The sequence below is a fragment of the Pelmatolapia mariae genome, linkage group LG2 (genome assembly GCF_036321145.2).
Source record: "Pelmatolapia mariae isolate MD_Pm_ZW linkage group LG2, Pm_UMD_F_2, whole genome shotgun sequence".
NCBI classification, from domain to species: domain Eukaryota; kingdom Metazoa; phylum Chordata; class Actinopteri; order Cichliformes; family Cichlidae; genus Pelmatolapia; species Pelmatolapia mariae.
In genome coordinates, this window is record NC_086228.1 from 30878979 (window position 1) to 30901771 (window position 22793).

General features: G+C 42.1%; 2 protein-coding genes across 3 annotated transcripts; both read right to left on the reverse strand.

Moving 5' to 3' along the window:
- Positions 1-329: 329 nt before the first annotated feature.
- Positions 330-15537, reverse strand: immt (inner membrane protein, mitochondrial (mitofilin)). 2 transcript variants are annotated; one of them, XM_063498479.1, is made up of 15 exons: positions 15384-15537; positions 13643-13710; positions 13069-13258; positions 12548-12674; positions 11009-11029; positions 10631-10723; positions 8648-8785; positions 8352-8485; positions 7012-7115; positions 6556-6691; positions 4248-4377; positions 2993-3216; positions 2768-2899; positions 1648-1777; positions 330-1370 (listed from the first exon to the last, which is right to left on the reverse strand). In XM_063498479.1, the coding sequence occupies exons 1-15, from the start codon at positions 15423-15425 to the stop codon at positions 763-765; spliced, it is 2277 nt and encodes a 758-aa protein (XP_063354549.1). In that variant the 5' UTR covers positions 15426-15537; the 3' UTR covers positions 330-762. The 2 variants fall into 2 exon arrangements, with proteins under 2 accessions (XP_063354549.1, XP_063354558.1); XM_063498488.1 differs by lacking the exon at positions 11009-11029.
- A 473-nt stretch (positions 15538-16010) lies between these two features.
- Positions 16011-20535, reverse strand: slbp (stem-loop histone mRNA binding protein). The gene is made up of 8 exons (XM_063487456.1): positions 20097-20535; positions 19049-19192; positions 18487-18600; positions 18309-18380; positions 17564-17686; positions 17301-17456; positions 17104-17212; positions 16011-16661 (listed from the first exon to the last, which is right to left on the reverse strand). The coding sequence occupies exons 1-8, from the start codon at positions 20153-20155 to the stop codon at positions 16602-16604; spliced, it is 837 nt and encodes a 278-aa protein (XP_063343526.1). The 5' UTR covers positions 20156-20535; the 3' UTR covers positions 16011-16601.
- Positions 20536-22793: the final 2258 nt, after the last annotated feature.

Sequence of the window (22793 nt, forward strand, 5' to 3'; positions counted from 1 at the left end):
TAGCACAGCAGGCAGTGCAGGTCTCCTACTAACCAGAAGGTTGGTGGTTCGATCCCTGCTCCAGCCTACATGCCAAATACACTTGAGCAAAACGCTGTGTGTGGAGAGAGAAAGCACCTATGCAGAAAAATCATGGAAAAAGGTGTTTCAAGTGCTCAGGTAGAAACTGCACCACCATTCTGAAAGTCTCGCCTTCATTATTAGATGTAAAATCTACTGTGGTGGTGCACAGAGGTAAACTGTGTCCATGTGTGGGGACAGCACTTACAGTGATGCAAATGTCTTCATAAGAGCTCTCATTTTAAACCGTAGTCCCCATGACAAGAACAAAGAAATGAAACACAGCGTTTTCTTTTTTTCAGGATTTATTTAACATGTGCAGTATTCACAAATATCCAACTGTAATTCGTAGGTTGACGGTTCCATAACACACGGGCTGGAGATAAATAGCTGGGCCAAACCTGCAGTCTGAATTGATAAGACTAAGCTAAGAAGTGCATTGAATGTATCATATAAATAATTGGCCACAGTGAATTAGTGCTTTCAGAGAAATACGTTTATGTGGTTCAGGTAACTTAAAAGGAAGAAACCATCTTTCTGTGCTGCAGACTGCTGATGCTTCCCTGCACAAAGGATTCAGGCTAAAGCTTCTCCTGAGCCACTTCTCCAGCTACACTCGGAAACTTTGATACTTCTTGGAAAAAAAGACTTTTAGCAGATTTTTTCCTTTTTCCCTTAACGGTTGAGGGTTACTGTGGCAACCTACGGCGCCTGTGTGGTACCCAAACCCACAGCATTTGCGTAAGCAGACAGCAAATTCACTACCTGCCTAGTTTCCAGTGTGAGTCTGGCTTCAATAAGCCAGTCCTCCACCACTCTCCTGGCCTCTCCTCTCAGCTGGTTCACCAGTTTAGCTGCTAACTCCAGGTCCCCATGCTCTAAGCAGTAGCTAGCATATGACAGAAGCTTGAATGGATCTAAATCCTCAGAGCTCAGCTGGCTAGGTGGAGCTTCCTGACTCTTCTCAAACAGCAGTGCAGCTTGAAGGTAGGACAAGAAATACTGATACAAGGAGTTACGAGATTCATCGATGAGAGCAACACGGCGGGCCAGCGATCGCAAGGAGTTGAAACGGGCACGGAGAGAGGCCTCGCTGTACACGCCTCGCTGCAGGGATTTCTCTGGAAGAGCCGACGCCAGCGCCAAGGCAAAGTCGTTGTCTCGGCAGCTGTCGCGAACGGCCTGAGCGGCATTCTCCAGAGGCACAGTGGGCACGTCAGCTTCAGCAGTCTTTAGGGAGTAACTGAGAGCCTCCACAGAGAGCCACAGCTGGTGGGCCTTACGAGCCTCCTCCTCTGCTACCACGTGGCCTGTGTTCAAAAGACAGAAAGAGATTTACATGACCGAGTGGAAAAGAACATGTCTGTGTACACGTGGAACATCCAGTCCCTTTGCACACCAGACTTTTAATATTATAGGAAAAAAATTATCCAACTATTCCAACACGTCACATGACCAACATTCATCTACACAGTACACATCATCATTCCTACATCTGGTATTCCTCTACAGCACTCCAGATAATAACCTACCCGACTAATCACTCTGTGCTATTTCTTTGCTTTTTTGGATGCGTGTATCTCTTACTGTCTATAGCTTCTTCCACCCCCTTCAGTCTTGCGTAGGCTGTGTTCATGTCCAAAGTGAAGTTGTCGAGCTGTTCCTGGGTCAGCTGACGGTAGCGAGTCTCCTGTTCCAGGATCTTACTGCTCAGTACCTGAACACAACCAAAGCATAGCTCTGAAGGACTGAAGGTTGAAATGCACACAGCGTGCAACTCGCAGGAGTATGCTGCAGCAGCAGCCTGACTGACTCGGCTCAGGTGTCTTGGCCACGCCCCTTTTACAGGATATTAGTGAAAAAAAGCTTAAGATATGGCAAAACATAAGCTGTCAGCTTCCAGTATACAACAGCATGTTTATTTTATACTACGCTATATCACAGACCTCCAACAAAGCAAAGACCATCAGGGTAAACACAAAACAGTTTAACACGTTTACTGAAGACAAAAGGTTTGAAAATAAAGAAATGATCCCCTAAATGATCCAGAGCAGCATCTTTGGTCCAGATGTCGGTAAGCTGTGGTCATAGTAGTGTTGCAGCATGAAGGAAGTAACCATTTCTTTAAGTGCCAAATCCTTTCAAATGCAATTACAATGTTTCTAACAGCTCAACAATTATCAGCTGAGCTCAAGGTACAAGAGAAAAGATCAGTTTACTCAGAAATGCAGAATGATGCGAGAAACAGAGGACGTGAGGAGAAAGAGAGAGGGTTTTCAAGCAAAATACATTCATTACAATTCAAATGTAAGGTGAAACAGAGTTTGGATTCTTTGTATTAATAACAGTTTATGGCAATAATGACATAAAGAGCTCCAGATTACTTTGAGTCTGTTTTTGAGACACAGTTCAAACATCATCTTCTTGACTGTTTTTACTTTTAGCATTTTGTGCCACTGTTAACATCTATTAGCAAACTTTACTCTTTTGTAGGATGTTTGTCAGACAGCTGTTACCAGTGCAATCTGGTTTTATGGATTAAGTAACTTAACTTAACAGACCACGTTTTATTCAGTATATATTTTGTGTTTACTCTGGTTGCTTAGACGTTCCAAACCTGGCACTCAGTGCTCAAAACTCAAAGCCACTAATGTGCTGTAAGTACTCATTTTTGATGTGCAAGCAGACTCTGGGGTAGAGAGATCACCTGCTCAGCCTCAGCTTTCAGCTCGTGCTCCTGGACTTTGAGCACATCTTGGACGTGGTCTGTGTGAGCTGCTGCCTGCCGCCGAAGCTGAGTCCTCATCTCTGCCTCCATCACTTCTCTTAACTCAGCCAGCTGCATACACACAGAGGAAATCATAACACGTTTTAGATACACTCACATTAACTGAAAAATCAGAACAATCGAAAGATATTTTTTTTGCTGTACCTTCCTCTCCTGGTCCAGTCGGGCCTCTTCTTTGACGTGCTGCAGGGCAGTGTTGACAGCGTTGTCCAGAGCTTTCTGGTCCTCAAGTTTCTGTTGTTCCAGCGCTGCATCAATGTGGATCTTCTCTCTGACCTTCTGCTCAGCCAGCTCTCGGTTCAACTGGTCAATGCGACGATGTGCATGGGCGATCAGAGCGTTGAGGTCGTCTGTGGACAGTTTACCAGCTAACACACAAAAACAAGTTATTCTTGAAAACATACTTCTTGATCAGCACATAGTTTTGAATGTATGAAAGTAACTAAGAGTTACAGTGACATGCAAGAACGTGAGGTTTTGACTTTAAATGCACATTTCAAAAACCCCGTGAATGTTCAGACGGTGGATTTAGAGCCACCAAACGTTAGCTAACAAAAGACGCACAGAGCTTAAACAAAATATTAGATTATGATTAGATTCTATTTGACGTGCCGGTCACGAATGATACAGGTTATCACTGATGTTATTAGTACTGAAACACAATCGTATGTTACTGTAGCCACAGACACTGAACATCGCTCTAAAACCTCAACATCAGTATAGAAACCTAAATACCAACTACTGCTCCTCAGAGGGGAAACGTTTGTCAGATGTCACATTCTTAAACTGTACTGTCATCTATGTCAGCAACATAATGAGTGTCCTAAAGCATGTTTAATAATCTGTTCTTCAGGACATGCCTCGCTCTCTGTTTATTATCATAGCAGCTGGGAGAAGGTGAAGGCGGCGGCATGAAAGAAAGCTTCAGCCACACAAACAACCACACAATCACATGGATGAACCGAGGCTACAGATCACGACTAATAACATTGGGAGGAACAGATGCATTGTGCTGATGTTAGAGACCTGGCTTTATTCATCCATCCCAGACACCAGCTATCGAGCTAGCAGGCTACACCTCACACTGCAACATCTCTGTGGTTAGAGGACTGAGGCTGCACATGCACATCGACCATCTGGGAATCGAGCAGGTGCTTAAAGGTAGATCTGTCACCATCTTACAATGCTGTGATTGCAGCAACTCTCTGTGAATCGTACTCATGGCCATTCATCACTACACAAGTTTCCATATTAACACTTATGAAACTGACCTCAGGCCCATCGTTAGTCCGATTAGCGGCCAATGAAAACACAATGTCCAGCTGAACAAATCAAATCATCAAATCAAACTTTGTGTGTGTAAATACACGTGTGTTTGAGTATGTATGCATGTTCTTACTGAGTCCTTTCCAGTTGGCCTGGATCTCGGGAGTGAGACTGCTGACTTCCCTTTGAAACTGTCGTTTGGCTTCGTTAACCAGTTCACTGTACTGGGAGACGATCTTAGCCTCTGACTCTGCAGACTGAACCTTTAGTTGGTAACATTTGTTACCAGAAGAATAGAAAAGGACGAGTTAATAATCATGACAGTGGTGAAGATAACACAGCCAACACTTTAACTGCACTTGACAGCAGTATAGTGCTGGTCACTAGAGTTTTTATAATAGGTCATACCTAGGGGTGGGCGATAGAAACGATATAAATTTGGCCAACGATAGAGATATCGCTCTATCGCGATAGCGCATGTTGATGATGTCATCAAGCTGCGCCTGTTTTGGTCGAAAGCATCGCAGCGGCTACAACCGTTATCATCTGCAAATTATGCATGGGAAAATTTTTTATTCATAAATGTAGATATTTTAAAGCTAAGCCATGTATAAACAGATGGCAGAATGACTTTAAACTCTGGGCTAAATCGCTGAAACTTGTGAATAATAAGAAAGCTCATAAGCTTGTTGTTTTATTTAACGAGTTTGATCTATGTTGAAAAAAAGTAAAAAAAAAAAGAAACCTCCCTTTGTTGTAACCATGACGGCCCTTTTTTGCTTATAGTATCCGTTGCCTTTGGTTCAAATCTTTCATTGATTGTTCTTTCTTTTTGTTGCTTTGTGTTTATTGTTTGTTTTTTGTTTATTTATTTTATTTGTCTGTTTTTTTTTTGCTATATTGCTCAACCGTGGTTGTTACATTTTGAGATTACTGATTGTGCCTTGTATGTTATACCAAGTGTAAATAAAGTTAAAAAAATAAAAATAAAAATAAAAAAATCTGCAAATTATGCCGGGCGACAGTCATAGCAAAGTGACCTTGTATTGTGGATGAATAATCTCAGTTGTTCTCCTGACTGAAGTTTGGCCCGTGTATAGCATCCTGCCATGCGATTGCATTTGTCCCTAACCACCAGAATCCCTCACGTTAACGTTTATCGAGTGGGAAAAAAAGTTGCCGTTCATCCTCCAGCTTCACTGTGCTAATGTTATGCTAACATAGCTGTGTCGCTAGCAATCACGTAGCACAACATTATATACCAGGTAGTCCAACTTCAGTAACCCTGCAAACACCACTGCTGTTTAGTTTCCTGTCTTGGAAAGTGGAAGTGATAGCAGAGCTGAACGTTTTAATTAGTTTCAAAAATCTCTCAGTCAGAACATGGTATGTCATGTTTAGGTGTAAACTAGCGAGCTAACTTCCTGTTAACTTCTAACTCCATTAAATTTAATAAATTCTGTTTTCATGGATGCATGGATGTTAAACTTAACTGTTAAACCTGGTAAAGCAGCAACGCTGATGATTTTATTAAAGATGGAAGAATTTAGACTGTTTTTAACTCTCAGTGTTCGTTTCACTTTGGGACCTGAAGCGGACGGAGTTTTGGACCCAGATTACTCCGCGAAGCTCCTCACCACGACAGCCATAATGCTCTGACATCAAAAAAATTTTTAACAGATTTCTGCACGCCAAAATCGGTTCGAGGTCAGTAAGCACAACCAGAATTCATACATATGGCACACTGTCGATTTCTGAGAAAATTAAAGGATTTTAAGTGTGGCTTATAGTGTGGAAAATACGTTATACAGAAGAAAAGAATATATCGCGATATATATCGTTATCGCACGTGCTTCAAATTATATCGCGATATGAATTTTAGGCCATATCGCCCAGCCCTAGTCATACCATACACATGCGCAGAGGGCAAAATGATAATCATATTTCTGATGACAGAGAAAAGGAAACATTTTATCGATACTCACAGCTTGCAGGCAGCAACATTTGTAAGGAAATGAGGAAAATCAAAGGCATTTTGTATCCTTGTTTTAAAATAAGTGTGTATCTACTGAAACAAGGCGCTGCCAGCAGTGCAAAGCAGTGATACAGTATTATATCCAGTCATATCTCAGCATAGAAGTAGCCTACGTAGTGTTCCCATCACATGGACTGGAGCCTGCAAATATAACTACTGATGCTGGGCTGAGTCACCTCCTCAGGAAGTTTTCTTGCCTATTTTACAAAGTACTGTGCTTTGATGCTAAGGTAGCTCTTATGTTTGGTACTGGCCAACGAAGGCTAACGTGCTGCTGTCACTTTCAGTTTACAGTTGAGAGGTGCAAATGTGAACTTGAGCCTCAGAAAGGAAGCAAACAGGTCACTTTAACAGTAATCTCCTGTACTCGTACATAATGCACCAAAAAAGAAAAAACAAACTTTACCTTCATGACCATTTTGTCCAAGTCCACAACCATGTTATGGAGATTCTCCTCTGCTGCTAAAACCAGCGGGCGAACAGAGGATATCTTCAGCCCTTTGGACTTGTCAATCACTGACCTGAGACTGTCCAAGGACTCGCTGCAAGGAAAGAGATGTGCAAAGTATTTCCTTACTAATAAGCAAAACTGCCAAAATAATTGAATTAGGCTGAGATGTACACGGCACACTGCACTCATCACACCCCTGAAAGCTGAGTGATTATTACATCTTTCAGATTAACCTTGTGCCATATTTGTCATCAGAATTAAAGAAACACTTTTACTCTAAGCAGAAGAAACCACACTTTAAAGAACATTTATGATTTTCAAGCTAAGTGGAAAAGAAGGAGAATTCTTCACACATATTCAAGTTTGTAATAAGTATGTTTGTGTATGTATGTGTGTGTGTGTTTGTGTTACTTGGCTTTCGACAGAGCAGCTCTGGCATCGTTCAAAGCGGTGGTTCTATCAGCAAGAGCAGCTTCGAGGTCCTTCCACTGGTTTGACTTCTCCTCAGGTAGAACCTAAGTTTAAGAAGAACTTCAATAACTCTACTGCAAAACAGTGACGCTTCCCATTCAGTGTGCCGTGGCTTAAACATTACTAATACAGTGTTGTGGTGGGTGTATCATACAGGCCACAGCAAGCAATGAATCTGATTAAAAACAAGAGTACACAGCGCTGCTGTGAGAAGATGCAGACGAGCCCAGTCCAGTGGTCTGCAGGACATGTGGGCTTGAGGTAAAGATGGAGTCCTGGTTCATTTATCAGCCTTGATGGAACGTTTGTAGGTGTGAGCTGGGGATGTCAAATAAATACATAGAAACATTCATATGGAATTAAGATACTCATTTGCAACAGTATCCATCTCAGGCTCCTGCAGACAGGCAGGCGGACACACAGCTCCACCCTCACCATCAGCTGTAGTAGTAACACTGAACAATACTTTACTGGCATCAGAGATTCTATTTAGCAGTTATTATAAATGTTCCCTGACCAGCGCACGTTACCATTAGTCATTTAAACAATGTAAGGTAATACTATTACTTTGTTACTCTATTGAAGTAGGTATCTGTACTTTACTTGAGTATTTAATTTTTACTTTGGGCAGGAGGAGTGCAGGTATCTGTGCTACAGAAAAGGAAGCATGAAGTGTGTAAGCGGTCCCTGCATTAGTGGTTAGATCTCTCCCGACAAGAGTTACACAGAAACCAAACAGACGAAATCAGAGCTGTGAAACACTAAAGAGCTGTGCCCAGAGGTTCTACTGTACTCTACTGAAAACAATCTGAACTGAACATCACAGGCTTCTTTCAGCCATACCAGCACAGTGTCACTCTCCCTCCAGCCTGCGGCCCTTGGCTCAGATTCAGTCCATCACAGATGGTCCATTTACAAAAATACTGGATGCTTCCCCTCAGCTCCCAGCAGACTGACCTACTGTATGAATTTGAAAACCCCAGGGGACTTCCTTCTAGAGTTAACACATTCACCACAGAACACTGGACTAAGTTCAAGGACTCAAACTCGTCCCAGGTTTTTAGTAGATGGACCTACGGTATCCAACATCGCCTTCAAGCTGAGGGGTAAAAAAAGGCCCTAAAGGGCATGGTGGCCTGTTTTGGTTTTCCAAAAGTACAATCACTGATTTGTACTTCATATTACATTTGGAGTACCAGCTGAGCACAGTCCCCATTTGCTGGGGGTATTAAAACATAAAAGTTGGCACGTGCCTTCCTTATGAAGTGCTTGCTGTTTACCTCTGCTTCCATAGCCTCCTTCAGTTTGTCTGTGTGCTGCATGATAGCCTGCAGGGCTGCTTCTTGCGCTCCTATGGCCTGCAGAGTAGCTTTGGCTGAGCTCGCCAGTGAGTCTTCAAGACTGGCTGATACCGCTGTAAAGCAATCACACAGGAAGACAGAGACATCTGACTCTATAATCGGACAGAGACGATACATTTGCTGTCTATAAAATTACACTATGTCATTATTCATGTGGTCAGTATGCAACGACTTCACTCTTTGTGTGTTTGTGTGTGCTGTTGTTGTCATCCTACATGCTGAAATATCCTGTTCCTCCTGTTCTTGTTGAGCAAGTCTAGCAGCCACTTCTTCTACTGGACGCTCTTTCATTGGTTCTGTGGCTGCAGGATGGACCGCTGTCGCCTCCTTGTGTTCATGGCACTCTTTGCACTCTTCGAGAGAAAACACACAAACACAGACCTAAAACAACCCCAGTAATTATCGAGACTGCTGGACTTTCAGCCATGAATGAACATGAAGTGCTATTATTGTATGTTCACACCACAAATGAAGTTTTTGCAAAATCTTTGCAAATGTAGATGCCTCAGTGACACAGCGCGTTAAAAACATTTCAACTTTGGTGCAGATTTGCTTCTTGCTTCATATTCTGTCTCCGGCATTAAATGAAAACTACCATAACTACTTACTCAACCTGGGCTATTGCACACGTTAACTAGTCTCCATCCATGTTTCACACAACATGGAGAACTCATGGAGACCAGCAGGTTTGACGCATAATCAAACCTTCTTGCTGTAAGGTGAAAATGCTAATCACTACCATCATCCTGACCAACATAATAATCATGTGTGCTACATTTTGCAATGACTATTATTTTGTTTGTTTCAACATTATGAATTTAATCATGAACTTCTACAGATCCACAGCAGAAAGCATCCTCTATTGTGGGAGCATGTATAATGTAAACAGAATTGGTCCTAGCCCTGAACCCTGTGGAACTCCATAATTGACCTCAGTGTGTGAAGAGGACTCTCCATTTACATGCACAAACTGGAGTCTATTAGATAGATATGATACAAACCACTGCAGTGCAGTACCTGTAATACCTACAGCATGTTCCAATCGCTCTAATAGGATATTATGATCAACAGTATGGAACGCAGCACTGAGGTCTAGCAGGACAAGCACAGAGATGAGTCCACTGTCAGAGGCCATAAGAAGATCATTTGTAACCTTCACTAAAGCTGTTTCTGTGCTGTGATGAGCTCTGAAACCTGACTGAAACTCTTCAAATAAGCCATTCCTCTGCAGATGATCTGTTAGCTGTTTGACAAATACTCTTTCAAGGATGTTTGATATGAAAGGAAGGTTGGAGATTGGTCTATAATTAGCTAAGACTGCTGGGTCTAGAGATGCTTTTTGAGTAAGGGTTTAACTACAGCCAGCTTGAAGGCCTGTGGTACATAGCCGATTATTAGAGATAGGTTGATCATATTTAAGATTGAAGCATTAATTAATGGCAGGACTTCTTTGAGCAGTTTTGTAGGAATGGGGTCTAAAAGACACGTTGATGGTTTGGAGGAAGTAATTATTGAAGTTAACTCAGAAAGTATTTGAGAATTATACCACGGAGTCAGGTACTTCTGATTTGAGGCCTTAGTTTTCACAGGAGCTACAGTATCCAGAGTCGTACGTAGTGAGGAGGTAAAATTATTAACAAGATGATGGACCTCTGTTGGAGTAGCGTTCAGATAGCTGCTCTGCTCTGTGTTGGTACAGGGCATTGAAGATGATAACAGTGTGTGGATTATATTCTTAAACTCAGTTACAGCACTTTCAGAAAGACATCTACTGTGATGAAGTTACAGGTTACATGTATTACAAGAGTCGTTAGTACTAAAGGAAGCCGAGGAGTAACTAAACATCTGAGCAGGAAATTGCAGGAGAGAAAGGTCGGTCGGCTACGCACTTTGGATAAAGCACGTAAAGATAACATATAAATATTTAATTCAATTGGCTAAAACACTGCTGTGCTTGTAACAGGAACAGGAAGTGATACTCTACTGCACAGAGCGCCACCCAAAGGAGAGGACCTTTAATTTAATCGTATATACCATGTGCCCACTGTGGTTTTGTCTGTGGTTTAGATACTGGCTCGTCTAAGCTGCCATCCAGAATTTTGCTTTGTGACTGCATAATGACAATAAAGAAGGACAGCAGAACGTGCAGTGGTTAGCACTGTAGCCTCACAGCAAGGTCCTGTTTTCAGTGATGATACCTTTGACTGCTGCTGCCTCTGTGTCACATGGAGCAGGGACTGATGGGACCTCACTGATGGCTGAGATGATATGAGTCACCTCTGCTGAGGCCTCTAAATGGGACACAAATACAGAAGGCAAAAGCAGTTCGCGAGCTTCCATGTGTGTCACCATGCGCAAAACCACTCATACACATAGTAAAGACCATCCATCCACTGGTTTCATCATCACTTCAGCTTCAACTACAGTAAGGTAGTATTTATGGCAGTATAATGGCTTTAAAGCTATTAAAGATACAATGGCTGCTACAAACTAAGGAAGTCTAATAGCAGTCCAAAATGTAATTTCACACACGGGAGCAGAGCATCAACAGGAGAGTATAGGAGAAGACAGCTTACCCTGAGAGGCTTCTGCTGGGGCTAAACAACAGAGCGCACATTTACAAACATCTCAAAGAAGAATGGGTGGAGCTAGCAGCTAACAAAGCACACCGCCCCCCCCAGAGTGGAGAGTTTGCATTAGCAGATATTAAATGTTGGCTTGGTCTCGTCCCAGAGACATTTACAAGTGAGGCTGATTTGACTTGAATTAAAATAATATTAACTTCATAATCTAAATAATGATGTTATGGCACTGTAAAGTCGAGATGGCTAATAATCACGCTAACTCTGGTGCTGCATGTGAACAGTTTCCTGAAACAACTGCGACTGCATCGTTTGCTTTTGAACACCATCACAGTGATTTTAAATCAAACTGTCAAGATGAGACTGAAGTGCAGACTTTCAGCTGGAATCCAAGTCGGCTTTGTATGACTGACAGCTATTTTACACCAAGTTCCCCATTTTCAGAAAAGATGAAAATCCTTTCAAGTCCATCGCTGCCTTTAATGTAGAATCCATGCACGTCACAAAACACCACCTTTGGTTTTGTCTTCAGCAACTGAAAGCGTGCTCTACAAGAGTCAGGTGACTAACTTTATAATATCACAGAATTCATGGTGCTATTTCAATCAGCAGTTACAATGTCAGGAAAAACTAGTGAGCTCGTATAGCACATTCATTTACATACATTATGAGGTGTCTCTAGATTTTCTTGCACGCTCAGTCGTCCAGGTAAAGAAATGGCAGAAAGGTGATTGTGTTCATGTGGACGCAGCATTTTCAGTGTGTTAAAGTGGGTAAAATGCTCTCCCACTAACAAAGCTTAGTCTTTGGATTGGACATTTTGACAGTCTACGTCTTCCAGGGTGTTCTTGAATTTGCTAAATGTTGCACAGGGTGTCCCCTAACCAAGGAAGGACTTTTGCAATTACCCACTTTAATTCCTCTGTCCTACAGGCTTCTCCGTGTCGCTGAGGTCGCAAGTGCATTTCTTCTTTTAAAGAATTTACCAGATTACTGACTTGGCCTCTCCTACGGTTGTTGCCAGCTCTCTCATACATCTATGTTGGGTTTTCAGCTTAACGCTGGCCTCACTCACTGCACCAACATCACTTTGGAGCGCTTACTGCAAATTCCAGAAAAACAAACCAAATACAAGTCCAACTGGATTTTATCTGTTTAATTTGTAATGGAGTCATTACAAAATTTGTCTCTGAAAGTGGCTTATTAGATATACAAGTGTCTGTAATGAATAACTCAATAATCCAACACTAGTGTTAGAATCTTTGAAATGAAGCTGCACTGTAATCACATCTTGGCTGAGTTCAAACCCACTGTGGTGGTGTACACAGGCACAACGTTTGTGTACAAATACAACAGCCCCTTACTGTCACTGCACAGATGCAATGAAACTGCGGGTGCTCCACCCGACTACCGTGAAAGAAATATAACAAAACAGAAATAGAAATAAAGCTGATAAAATCACGCAGTATCAGAGCACACGATAAAAGGCAACATGAAGTCATGAGTTATAATGACAATGGGTGCCACACTTACCCTCTATGCTCTGTGCAGGCTGACTGGGGACGGGGCTGGAGTCTTTGACTGGACCCTCGGCTCCCTCCTTCTTCGCCGACTTCTTCACTTGTTTTTCTATCATAGAGGGCGGCTGGGCCAACTCCACCTTAACAGCAACCATTTAAATCAAAGCATACATTATTACAGTGTGGTTATAAAAATATGTTTATTCTTTCAATACAAATATTTATATTGTATTGTATGGAAGTTTATTAGCTGATATCTCCAATTCTGAGTCGAATTGTAACAGACACACACTAGAAAGGTGGAGGTATGGGGGTGGAGGTATGGGGCTTCAGTGCAGTCTGATCATTTGAAAAGCCATTGTAACGTACAGTAAATCCTCCTTAAACCATCAGAGAACAGATACTCACAAATGGAGAGCCAGTAAAAGAAAAAAATGTTCGACTTTAATTCTTCTTCCACTAACTGACGGTGAAATACAAACAAACTTTGTGTCCTGTAACTATGACTAGGATGAGCTGGGGACAGCACCGTACCCGTTTCTTTATGGGGAGGCCAGGATCTTGGGCAGCGGGTCCCAAAGCCACACCCAGCAGCCAGTCTGAGTATGGGACGTTCTTCTCAACCGCTGCTCTGAACTTGTGGTCCCATTTGGCATAGAGTACGGTCCCTCCAATGCCACCACTTACTGTCAACAAGCCAGCAACAACCACTTTGGAAGCACTACTGAAATGAAAAAGGACAAGCAGACATGAATGAATGGACAGTCTCACTAACGGCCTTTGAGAGTCACTCTGTGTGTATCCTAGTTCAGCCGACTTGCATATAGTGAACTCATGAGGAAAGCAATGTTGTAGAAGCGGCACACTCTTCACTACGATAGCACTGAAGATCTTCTCTTGAGGATGAGAGATCCATGTTTTGAAATGACAGGGAGCAGTTGCATGTAAACATGTCGTGGAGCCAGAGCGCAGCGGCCAGCGGGACACAGATTTTGGTGGCAGGCACAGCACATGTCGCATCTATGTGAGAGGCCCTTAAGAAGACAGCTGAAGCCCATGTGCTAGTCCTAAACAATTCATTACTGTACTGTGTGTGTTGGTGTGTTACCTGCTCTCTCCTGCTGTGTAGTGCCGACACTGCTGCAGACTGGTAAGAGGGATTCTCCTGTAGTTCTTCTGGAAAGTGGTGAGGAAAGCGTGGCAGTGAAAAGAAATCCATGTCACACAGATCCAGGACGGGCACATTTACAGCAAGGACACCTTAGAGCAACAAATTTCAGTGCAAGCAACAGACTACACAATGTTTTCCTTATCATCATATAAAAAGATTGGGGAATTAGGTGCAGAGATGCTGTTCATGAGGTAAAAACAGACTTTGTGCAATTCTAACAAGCCTGAAAATCAGTACTTTGTCTGAACACCTATACTCTTCAAAACAGCCTGAACACTCTGAGCCATGCTTTCTTGTAATTACATTAAATAGCCTTCAGAAACAGAGGTTTCATTCTCTGTCAGGACGATGCCACACTGCTTGGATGGACACGGGTTAGTTTCAGGACAGCTTCATCAACTGAATTTTTCAGTGGGAAGGTGGCAGTCAAAAACCACTGATTAAGAGGAGAAACAGACAGGGGTGTGGTGTGCCAACATAAACAAGGACTGGACGGAAACAGCGCAGAGCGCAGTCCTAGGAACAGCTAAGATACTGCGCAGGACCATCAAGCTATCAGACCTCTGGCAGAGCAGCGAGCTGGAAGGATAGACCGGCCGCAGAGGCCAGGGGGTGGCGCGACACTTTTGCGCAGTACTATATTGACAGGTCACAACCAGGTAATCAGCATTTGATGATTTCAATTTTAAATTTCATGATATTCATGTGACACACGAGCTTGCCCATTTAACTGTAGCATAAGCAAAAAAAAAAATCCATATATTACTTAAATAATAAGTTCAGCAGTTTTTCATGTGCTGTTAAATCATAAAAATAATTAATTTATCGTGATTAAATCTAAACAATAATAAGCAAAACTGTTGATTTACCATTTAAAACAGATGAGCAAATGAAGTACAAAGCATGATTTCTGAGCAGTAAACTGCACTCTTATTTTGTAAATACAGATTCAGGTACATGGCAAACAAATCCAAGCTGAGTCCGGCAGAAACGAACATGTTACCGTGTCAGGTGGAAAGAAGAGCCGAGGCTCCCTCGTAATAAAACATCTGTGCAACAGTGTGATGCTGTAGACCAGGGATGTCAAACTTATTCCAGTCCACTTTAACAGGTGAAAGCCACCTTTCTGTCACTGTATAGAAGTCTAGCTGCACATTTAATCCCAGAAACAGAACATAAAGTTTTCGAGAGCGCACATCATGCGTTAGTATTTGGGGATTTTACGAAGACAACCTGCAGCGTTTATTCTGATTCATTATAAATACCAAGTCTACGTGCAAACGCGTTTTAAAGGCTAGTGCCGCTAGTAGCATTTTAAAATACTGCTCCGGTCAGCTGTTATCAAACCTGTGGCCGATAAAAGGTCAAACAGACAAGTTTTGGTTTTTGCCATGATGACCTCTCCGCTCAAACTTAGCCAAACTCGTTAGCTTGGTTATGGTTAAAACGCCATTATCCATCTGTCACCGGAAGAAACCCGGCTAACATTAGCATGCTGCGCTGTTCTCTCTGACAGCTTCCACAACCAACTGCATTGCTTCAAATACAGCGCTCGACAGCACCGAAGAGTTAACAGCCTACGACAAAATTCACTGTGGCACCTTGAGGCAGGCTCTGGGTCACTGAATGACAACACGCTAACGTTAGCCCCCGGCTGGGGAGCAGACAGAAGGCTTACCCGGGCGGTAGCATTAGCCCCTCTCAGACACGCTCTCAGCATGGTCTTCTCCTACTTTGGTTTATGAGTTCGTAAATAAATTGACCTGCACAGAAACAGATTATTTCTTTGCTGCTCTTCTTCGGCTTCTCGCGCACTCTTCTTCTCCTCAGTACTTTGCGTGGATTAAACGTTTGCGTGCACAACAGCGCCCCCTTGTGATGCTGTTAAATTCCCGTCATTCTTCCATCTTTTTTGATGTCCCACACATAGATTTATAAGGGCACACAGATCAGTTTGTCCGCCTTCGTCCAACCCTCCATCAGTGACATAAGTCAGACAGATGATCCTTATTTTTCCCAGCGCTCCTAAACTAAGCTAAACAGATTCTCACCAGTGACGGACAGCTCTGGTTATCTATACTCTCGAGCATACAACACTGGTTATGTGTGAGCTCATACAATATTCCAGGTTAACACACATTTTCCAATAATTACTACATCAGCTGTGTGAAGTGTGTCAGAGAGAAACTCTGGTTTCAAAGTCACTATTTAAATCTGTGGCATGCTGTCCAATGGTGGACCAAGCTTTCAACAGTTTTTAGCCAAACATCACAAAAAAGAAGAAACATTGATTTATCTTGTTTGTTTTATTTGTTTGTTTGTTTTTTTTATTTCAAGTTCTATTAAAGATACAGCAGTAAGAAACAATTACATTTGTATTAAAACAACAAAACAGAAAACAAAAAGCCACAGCCCAATATTTCTCAAGGATAACTCAAAACAACACATCGTTGCCTCCGTTTTTCCCCCACCTCATTTAAACTATTAAGACGACTCCTCCGAGTTCGGACAGTTTCTATGCATCTGGAATCTTCTCAGGTAGAATATGAGAGATGTAAGCTCACATTTGCACAAAACTAGATGCACACTCCAACAGGCCTCTCACTGGTACAGCAAGTGGGGTTTTTTTGAATACCAAATTCTGAAACATGCTTCATTAAAAATGTAAAATCTTGCCATAAAATACTCCGAACAGATAAACTACAACAAATGGCCCAAACTATGGATGGAGAAACATATGGTGAAAACAAAACTCAATATTAATTATAATCAACGACTACCAGCCAAAGACACAGAGTGTGTCCACACAGACTCTTAGCTGGCAGCTGGAGCAGTTTTTTCTGAGTGGACTGTGTGAAGTCGATGTCGGGGGAAGACTGAACCATTCAATAACAAGCTATGCCATATTAGGCTCTGCTGTCCTTTGTACTTTGACCGGAGTACCGCAGTCTTCATCCTGAGCAACACAACACAAACAACATCATTTAATACAGTGTTTGTAAGGGTGGTTTTTTCATCTGTTCATTAAACTTTGCACAAAAAGTAAGGAGACCTGTGTTTGTTCCCATTGGACAGCCTGGTTGTTTCACCTTAAATGAGCCACATTTGCCAGAAAAAATCCAAACAGCAGAGTTGAGTAAAGAGAAAGCTGAGCAAACACGTTTCCTTTCTTTTTGTGCCAAGTTTACAAGCAATCCCACCACCATCATCATCATCTTTATTTTCTTAAAAACTGATGGATCATCTAAACAATGGATCAGATAAATATTTAAACCAAGGTTCCAGAAAGATTCAGTCAAAACCTCTTAAACAAACTCTACGATCGTTACTTGTCTGTCAGTCGTCAGCACGTGTGTGGGCCTCAACATTTCAGCAGCACCTCAATGACTTCCACTCACCTCCACTGACAGGCTGTGTATCGGCAGCGAGGTCTGGGTGTTCTGGGAGTCAGTAATGGTTGGGAAATCTAGTTCAATGTCCATTACATCATCAAGGTTGAGCTCCTCACTGGTGGGAGAAGGAGAAATATACACATCATACATGAGGACGGCCATCAGCTGACTGACGACGTGCAGAATGTGTACGAGCGTCTTACACGACATCGAGGGTCTTGTCCTGGCCTTCCTCTGCAGGGGGGTCCCAGGCATGTAGTTTGACCTTCCACAGTTTGATCTGCTGGTCCCAGGAGCGACGACTGTACTTCCTGAACTTATTGGGAGTTTTTGGATGAACGCCTGGCTGACGCATGTGTCTGAAAACAAGAAACACGAGGGTTAATGTTGACCAGTGTATTACACACACAAGCAGCAGGCAGGCTTTACACTGGATGTTCCACAGCACGCGTTTCTGTTGACCTACTTAGGAACTTCTTTGATGTAGCGGTCGTAGGCCAGCGTGTTCTTGCCATAGTTGATCTGTTTCTGTCGTCGTAGTAACACAGCTTCATCGGTTTCCATGTTATCTCCCTCTCTGGAGTCACAGCTGCAGCACACAGACACATTTAGTCCACATTCACGTGCACACAATACAAAAAGACACAACTCTAACATTCCTCACGACAAGAGCCCGACTTCCTTCATAATGATTTTACTCTAAAATGATTGTAAACACAAAGTTTTCGAAAAATTAAAAAGTTACTGTCGTGTTAAACAAGCCTGTGTTACTGTTTAATGAACAAAACTCTGAGTTTTTACATTAGTAATGAGTTCAAAGCCCATGACATGGCAGTTAAAGCCATATTTGACACGTCGTGTTTCAGCCTCGCTGTCACAAGGACAGAAAAATCTCATCGTCTCATAGCAGATATGATATTTATCGCATCATATTCTGATGCTGAGCACTTTACTTTTTGTTGTTACCATATAACTGAGCTCCATTAGTGCAATCTGTTTTACCTTACTCGCTACTTTGTTCAGTGATACTGCATTGATTTTATTTCATGTTTCCATCATTTTGGGGATGAATACATTTTGTCTTGTCTTATTTAATGGTAAAACTGCATTGCACACTTGTATAGCTGCAGGTGGATATGTGGTTTGAGAAGTGAGTGTTCCATCAGTTCATGAATATTCTGAGTTTAAAGGTCTGTGAGAGAATGAGATACCTTCCAGACGAGCCAGACGAGGCCCTTCTCTCCCTCTGGGTGAATTCTGCCCCCAGTATCCTCCTCCTGTAACTGAACACAGTGCAAACAGTGAGTCTGCAATCCAAAACAGGAAGAGAGTATCTGCTTTCATGTGCTTAAAAAGACACCTGAAATAATGCAGAAACTGTTTAATTACCGCTGCATGTCTCTGTGCACATCCCTCCTCATCTCATCGTCCTCCACCTGGCTGCCCCAGTCAGCCTGTCGACCACAGCGGGTCACTGAGCCTGTGCTCTCTGGTGTAGTGAAGCTAGGAGGACAATACCACAGGTTACACACACACAGGGATGTTACTGCTACAGTTCCAGCAGATGTTGTGGCCACATGTTGGTAATGGAGTCAGTAACTTTTTAAACACTACCAAACTAAAATCATTCTAATAATTTACCAAATATTACTTTACAACCACTGTGTTATTTATTTTAATAAAAAAAAACAACTTGTTTTTCTTCTCGAGCCTACACTGGAGTTTGGATGTGAACTACACAGACCAATGAAATTCTCACACTGCACGGTCTACATTTAACAAAGCACCTTTGAACAGGGCCATTAAAGCTGCGGGTTTTTAGTGCAGTCTGAAACATTTCCCCAACAAACGCCAAAAATCCACAAAGCTTCAGCCGCCTCATGGCTTTTCAGTTACAAGTCCACTGCGTTACATGTTTATCACTTTCCACATTAACTGATCTTACTCTCACCTAGCATGTCTGCGATCAGGGTGTTTGTAGCTGGAGTCGGTGTGTCCGTTCCTTCCTCTATCAATATCATCTGCCTCGCTGTTGCTCCGCAGGCTCCCATTGATCCCCCTCTTCCTGCAGTGGGACCATCGAGATGGGCCAAAGCTACACAAGAAGACACAAAACACGTGCAGATTTAAACACGCTAATTCAATCTTGTTTTGATAATAGATTTCTGCAAACACGTCTCAAAAACATTCTCTTCTGTGTCAAATTAGAAAAAAAATCATGGCTGTTAAAAATGCAAAAGCAGCAAATATGTGCAAGGACTGCAAACACACGGTGGGACGCACGGTCCCACACAGGAAAACACTCATGATCGTTTCACGTCTCCGTATTCAAAAATGGCAAAGCTGCACTAACTGTTTCAAAATGCTCCGGGAATTTCTTTTAAACCTTCTTAGACAGATTAAAGTCTAGAGAAGGTGAAATGTATTTAATAATAAATGATTAGTTGGGTACAATGGGTAAAACTGGAGCCATACATTTCCTTTAATAGACAATTTCTCCCGCCAACTTCTTCCGATTGTTCGGACCATCATCCATCTGTGACTCTTGTTTTTCCTGGAGGGCGGCACTTAGGACCGCGTATTCTAATATCAGACGTTTTACTTCACGTTATAACTACAGCCGTTAACCACCTGTCACGTTTCATCCACTCACCTGTGTGTTACACTTAGCATTCACAGTCCACAATGTATTCAAGTGTTAGCTTTAGCAGTTGTCTGTGTTTAACGCCTTATCGTCACCGTTTTACCCGCACTGTTAGCTAGCATATACCTCACTGTCAGGTCCACTGTTCACGACAGACCTGCTACAGACTGCCAGCTTCTACGAGCTTAAAGAAAATAAGGTAACCATAGATACTAGCAAGAACACTGCGTGTACTAGAGTCACGCAGGTCCATCAGGTACAATAAGTGTTTTTTTAGCCTTCAAAATGTCCACATCATCTTTGCAGACAAAGGTTTAGCTGCTAATGACAGACTGAGGCGGGAATGTAAACAGACCTTTTTTCGTGCTCGATGTTGTGATCCTCACGTCGCCGCTCTTTGGTCCAGTCAGACATGTTCTCGTTTAAAAAAACAAGACTGCGTAGCAGGAGACTTCTTTGTGCTCAGCTGGGAACTTACAGCACTCACAGTCTGAAGATACGCGCCAACTCTGAAAGACGCGCGACCTCAAACAATCCAATTGGTCACGTGGCCGGAAGTAGGAACGGAGGAAGACCACAGCTGTCGAATATGTGCTGGGCTGAAAGGGTGTGCTCACGCTGTATCTATGGCGTTATTTTTCTGCAAATAACGCCATGTGTATCCCCTCTTTAGCAATAGTCGTGCGGCTTTCTTGTGGCCTCTGGTATACACAACTTCTCTGAGATGGCTCCAGGATGTTTAACTGTGACCGAGCGGATGTGCTCGATCGACGAGTGGACACAGAAGGGGCGGCTCTAAGTTGCTGCGCTCCGCCTTTCTTCGTCTTCTTCCTTATATGGTTTATTGGCGGTTGGCAAACAGCAAAATGATGCATTACCGCCACCAACTGGTGTGGAGTGTGGCCCGAAAAGACAAAAAAAAAATTCAAATCCTCCCGAACAAATGGGTCTGCCTTAAAAACCAAAATACAGCCTGATAACTTTCACTTATAGAGTTCGTGCGAAATAAATCAAGCAAGTCCAACTTCACTCGTCCAGCTTTTTGATCAGTTGTCTCCTTTCAATATCATACTTCTGACAATGCAATAAAACGTGTTCTATTGTTTCCTGTTCCCTACTGCAGTCACACTGCCCTGTATAGTGATTTCCTATTAAAAATAATGTGCTATTCAAACCAGTGTGTCCGAATCTAAGTCGAGATATAACAGTCCTGTACTGTACTTCTCATTTCCCCCACTTTCCTCTGGATTTTGTAAAACCGCTCCACCTTTCTTTCTTTCTTTCTTTCTTTCTTTCTTTCTTTCTTTCTTCTCTCTGCTGAATCTGTGACGACCAAAGTGACGCGTTTGTGAAGCCGAGTTAGATTCATGTCGGAATGTGCCATTTATAAAAAGCACGTGGCAGCAGTTTAGTCCACAGAGATATCGTGTTCATATGGTGGAAGAGTTTGTAATGCTAGAGAGACTGCATCACAATAGTTTCCCCCCATAGCCCATAAAAATAATTACATCTTATTGTCTTATATTTAAGTGCTGTGATCCGGTGGAACTCCATTCTGCTGATATCATTCCGGTAGCTTTCCTAGTTGTGACATTAGACAAATTTAATCCCTTAATTAGATGTGCATTCACCAGAATCTCAGGAAGCTGTGACTTTACATTTTGTGACATAAGGAAAAGGACTTAGAACAATAAGGTCCTGCAGTCCGTGATTCTGATTATTAGATTTGGAGCAGAAGGTCCTGTAAGGTGTTATATTACCAGTGTCATTTAATAGGTGCATCATATACCATATTCTGTTCTCCTGCCAGTTTATTTAGCAATAAATCTTTATTCCTAAATACCACATATCTACTGTTCCACAGTGGTGTATTATGAGGGCTGAAGTTGCTTGTAGATAATTTCAGTATAATAATTATGAATGAAATTAGTCTTTGTGTTTTTCTGTCACAATCACATCTTAGAAGAAAACTCGTGACCCACGGCTTCTTAAATATTCAGTTAATGATATTAAACATAAAGCTATCTGTTTTTAAAAAAAATCTTAGCCATTTTATTTAAATGGTAACATTAATGCACTCAACAATAATGACTTTCATTCCTCTATTTATACTCTTTATTTATTATTGCTTTTCTAATGTAGTGCATTTTTCTAAATATAAGTGAAGTTAGCCTTGTTTATAGCTTTTACTGCAGTTTTGGAAAGTGGCCAGGACCAAACTGGAGTTTTCAGATGCATTCCCTTTTTAGTAACTTAATTATGTCTATAATTTTTTCCCTAAATCCAAGCAACTCCGAGGAAAGACTGGAAATGAAATAAAAACTCATTTAACCCAACATTGTTTTCATTTATGTGCACATGAGCTGTTAAATAAGCACACAGAAATACTGATGTAAATAGTATCTAAAAAAGACAAATCCAAAACACACAGATGACTGTATTACTATAAACTGTTACAGTGAATGTCTGCGAACCACAGTAGCCTGGAACATTTAAAACCACAGAGCCCAGTGTTGTTGACTACAGCTTGTCACAGAGTTTTGTCATAGCGCTGCTGACTCAGCCTCCTGGAGACATTGCTTTCGTAAGCTCCCCTCCTTTTCCTGGGAGGTGCTGGTGTTTACATGGATGTGCTCGTGGTGCTGGCTGGGCTCTGTATCAGTACTGGGTTCCAGAGCCTCTGGTTTCATACCTCAGTACCATTTGAGGTTCAAATAAAAGGGAATGCAATGTTGTATTGGCCACAAGGAGACTGAACATTTCACTAAAAAACTGGAAAAGAACTGTTCCCTTTCCATTTGATTTACTATTGTCCTTATCTTTGCAGACATCAACAAGTGTATTCCATCTGCACACTTTGTCTGGGCAGAAAGGCTTGGGAAAACTGGCCTGACAACTTCTCTGAAGTTTTTTTGTTTGATTTGGAGGTTGTAAGGTGTGAGTTGATTGTATTGTGTCTTGCTGAGGCCATCATCTTCATGATAGCGGTGCTACTGCATCAGGTCTATGAATGAGTATTACAATCTTCAGGACTTTTTACCAGTCTGTTGTA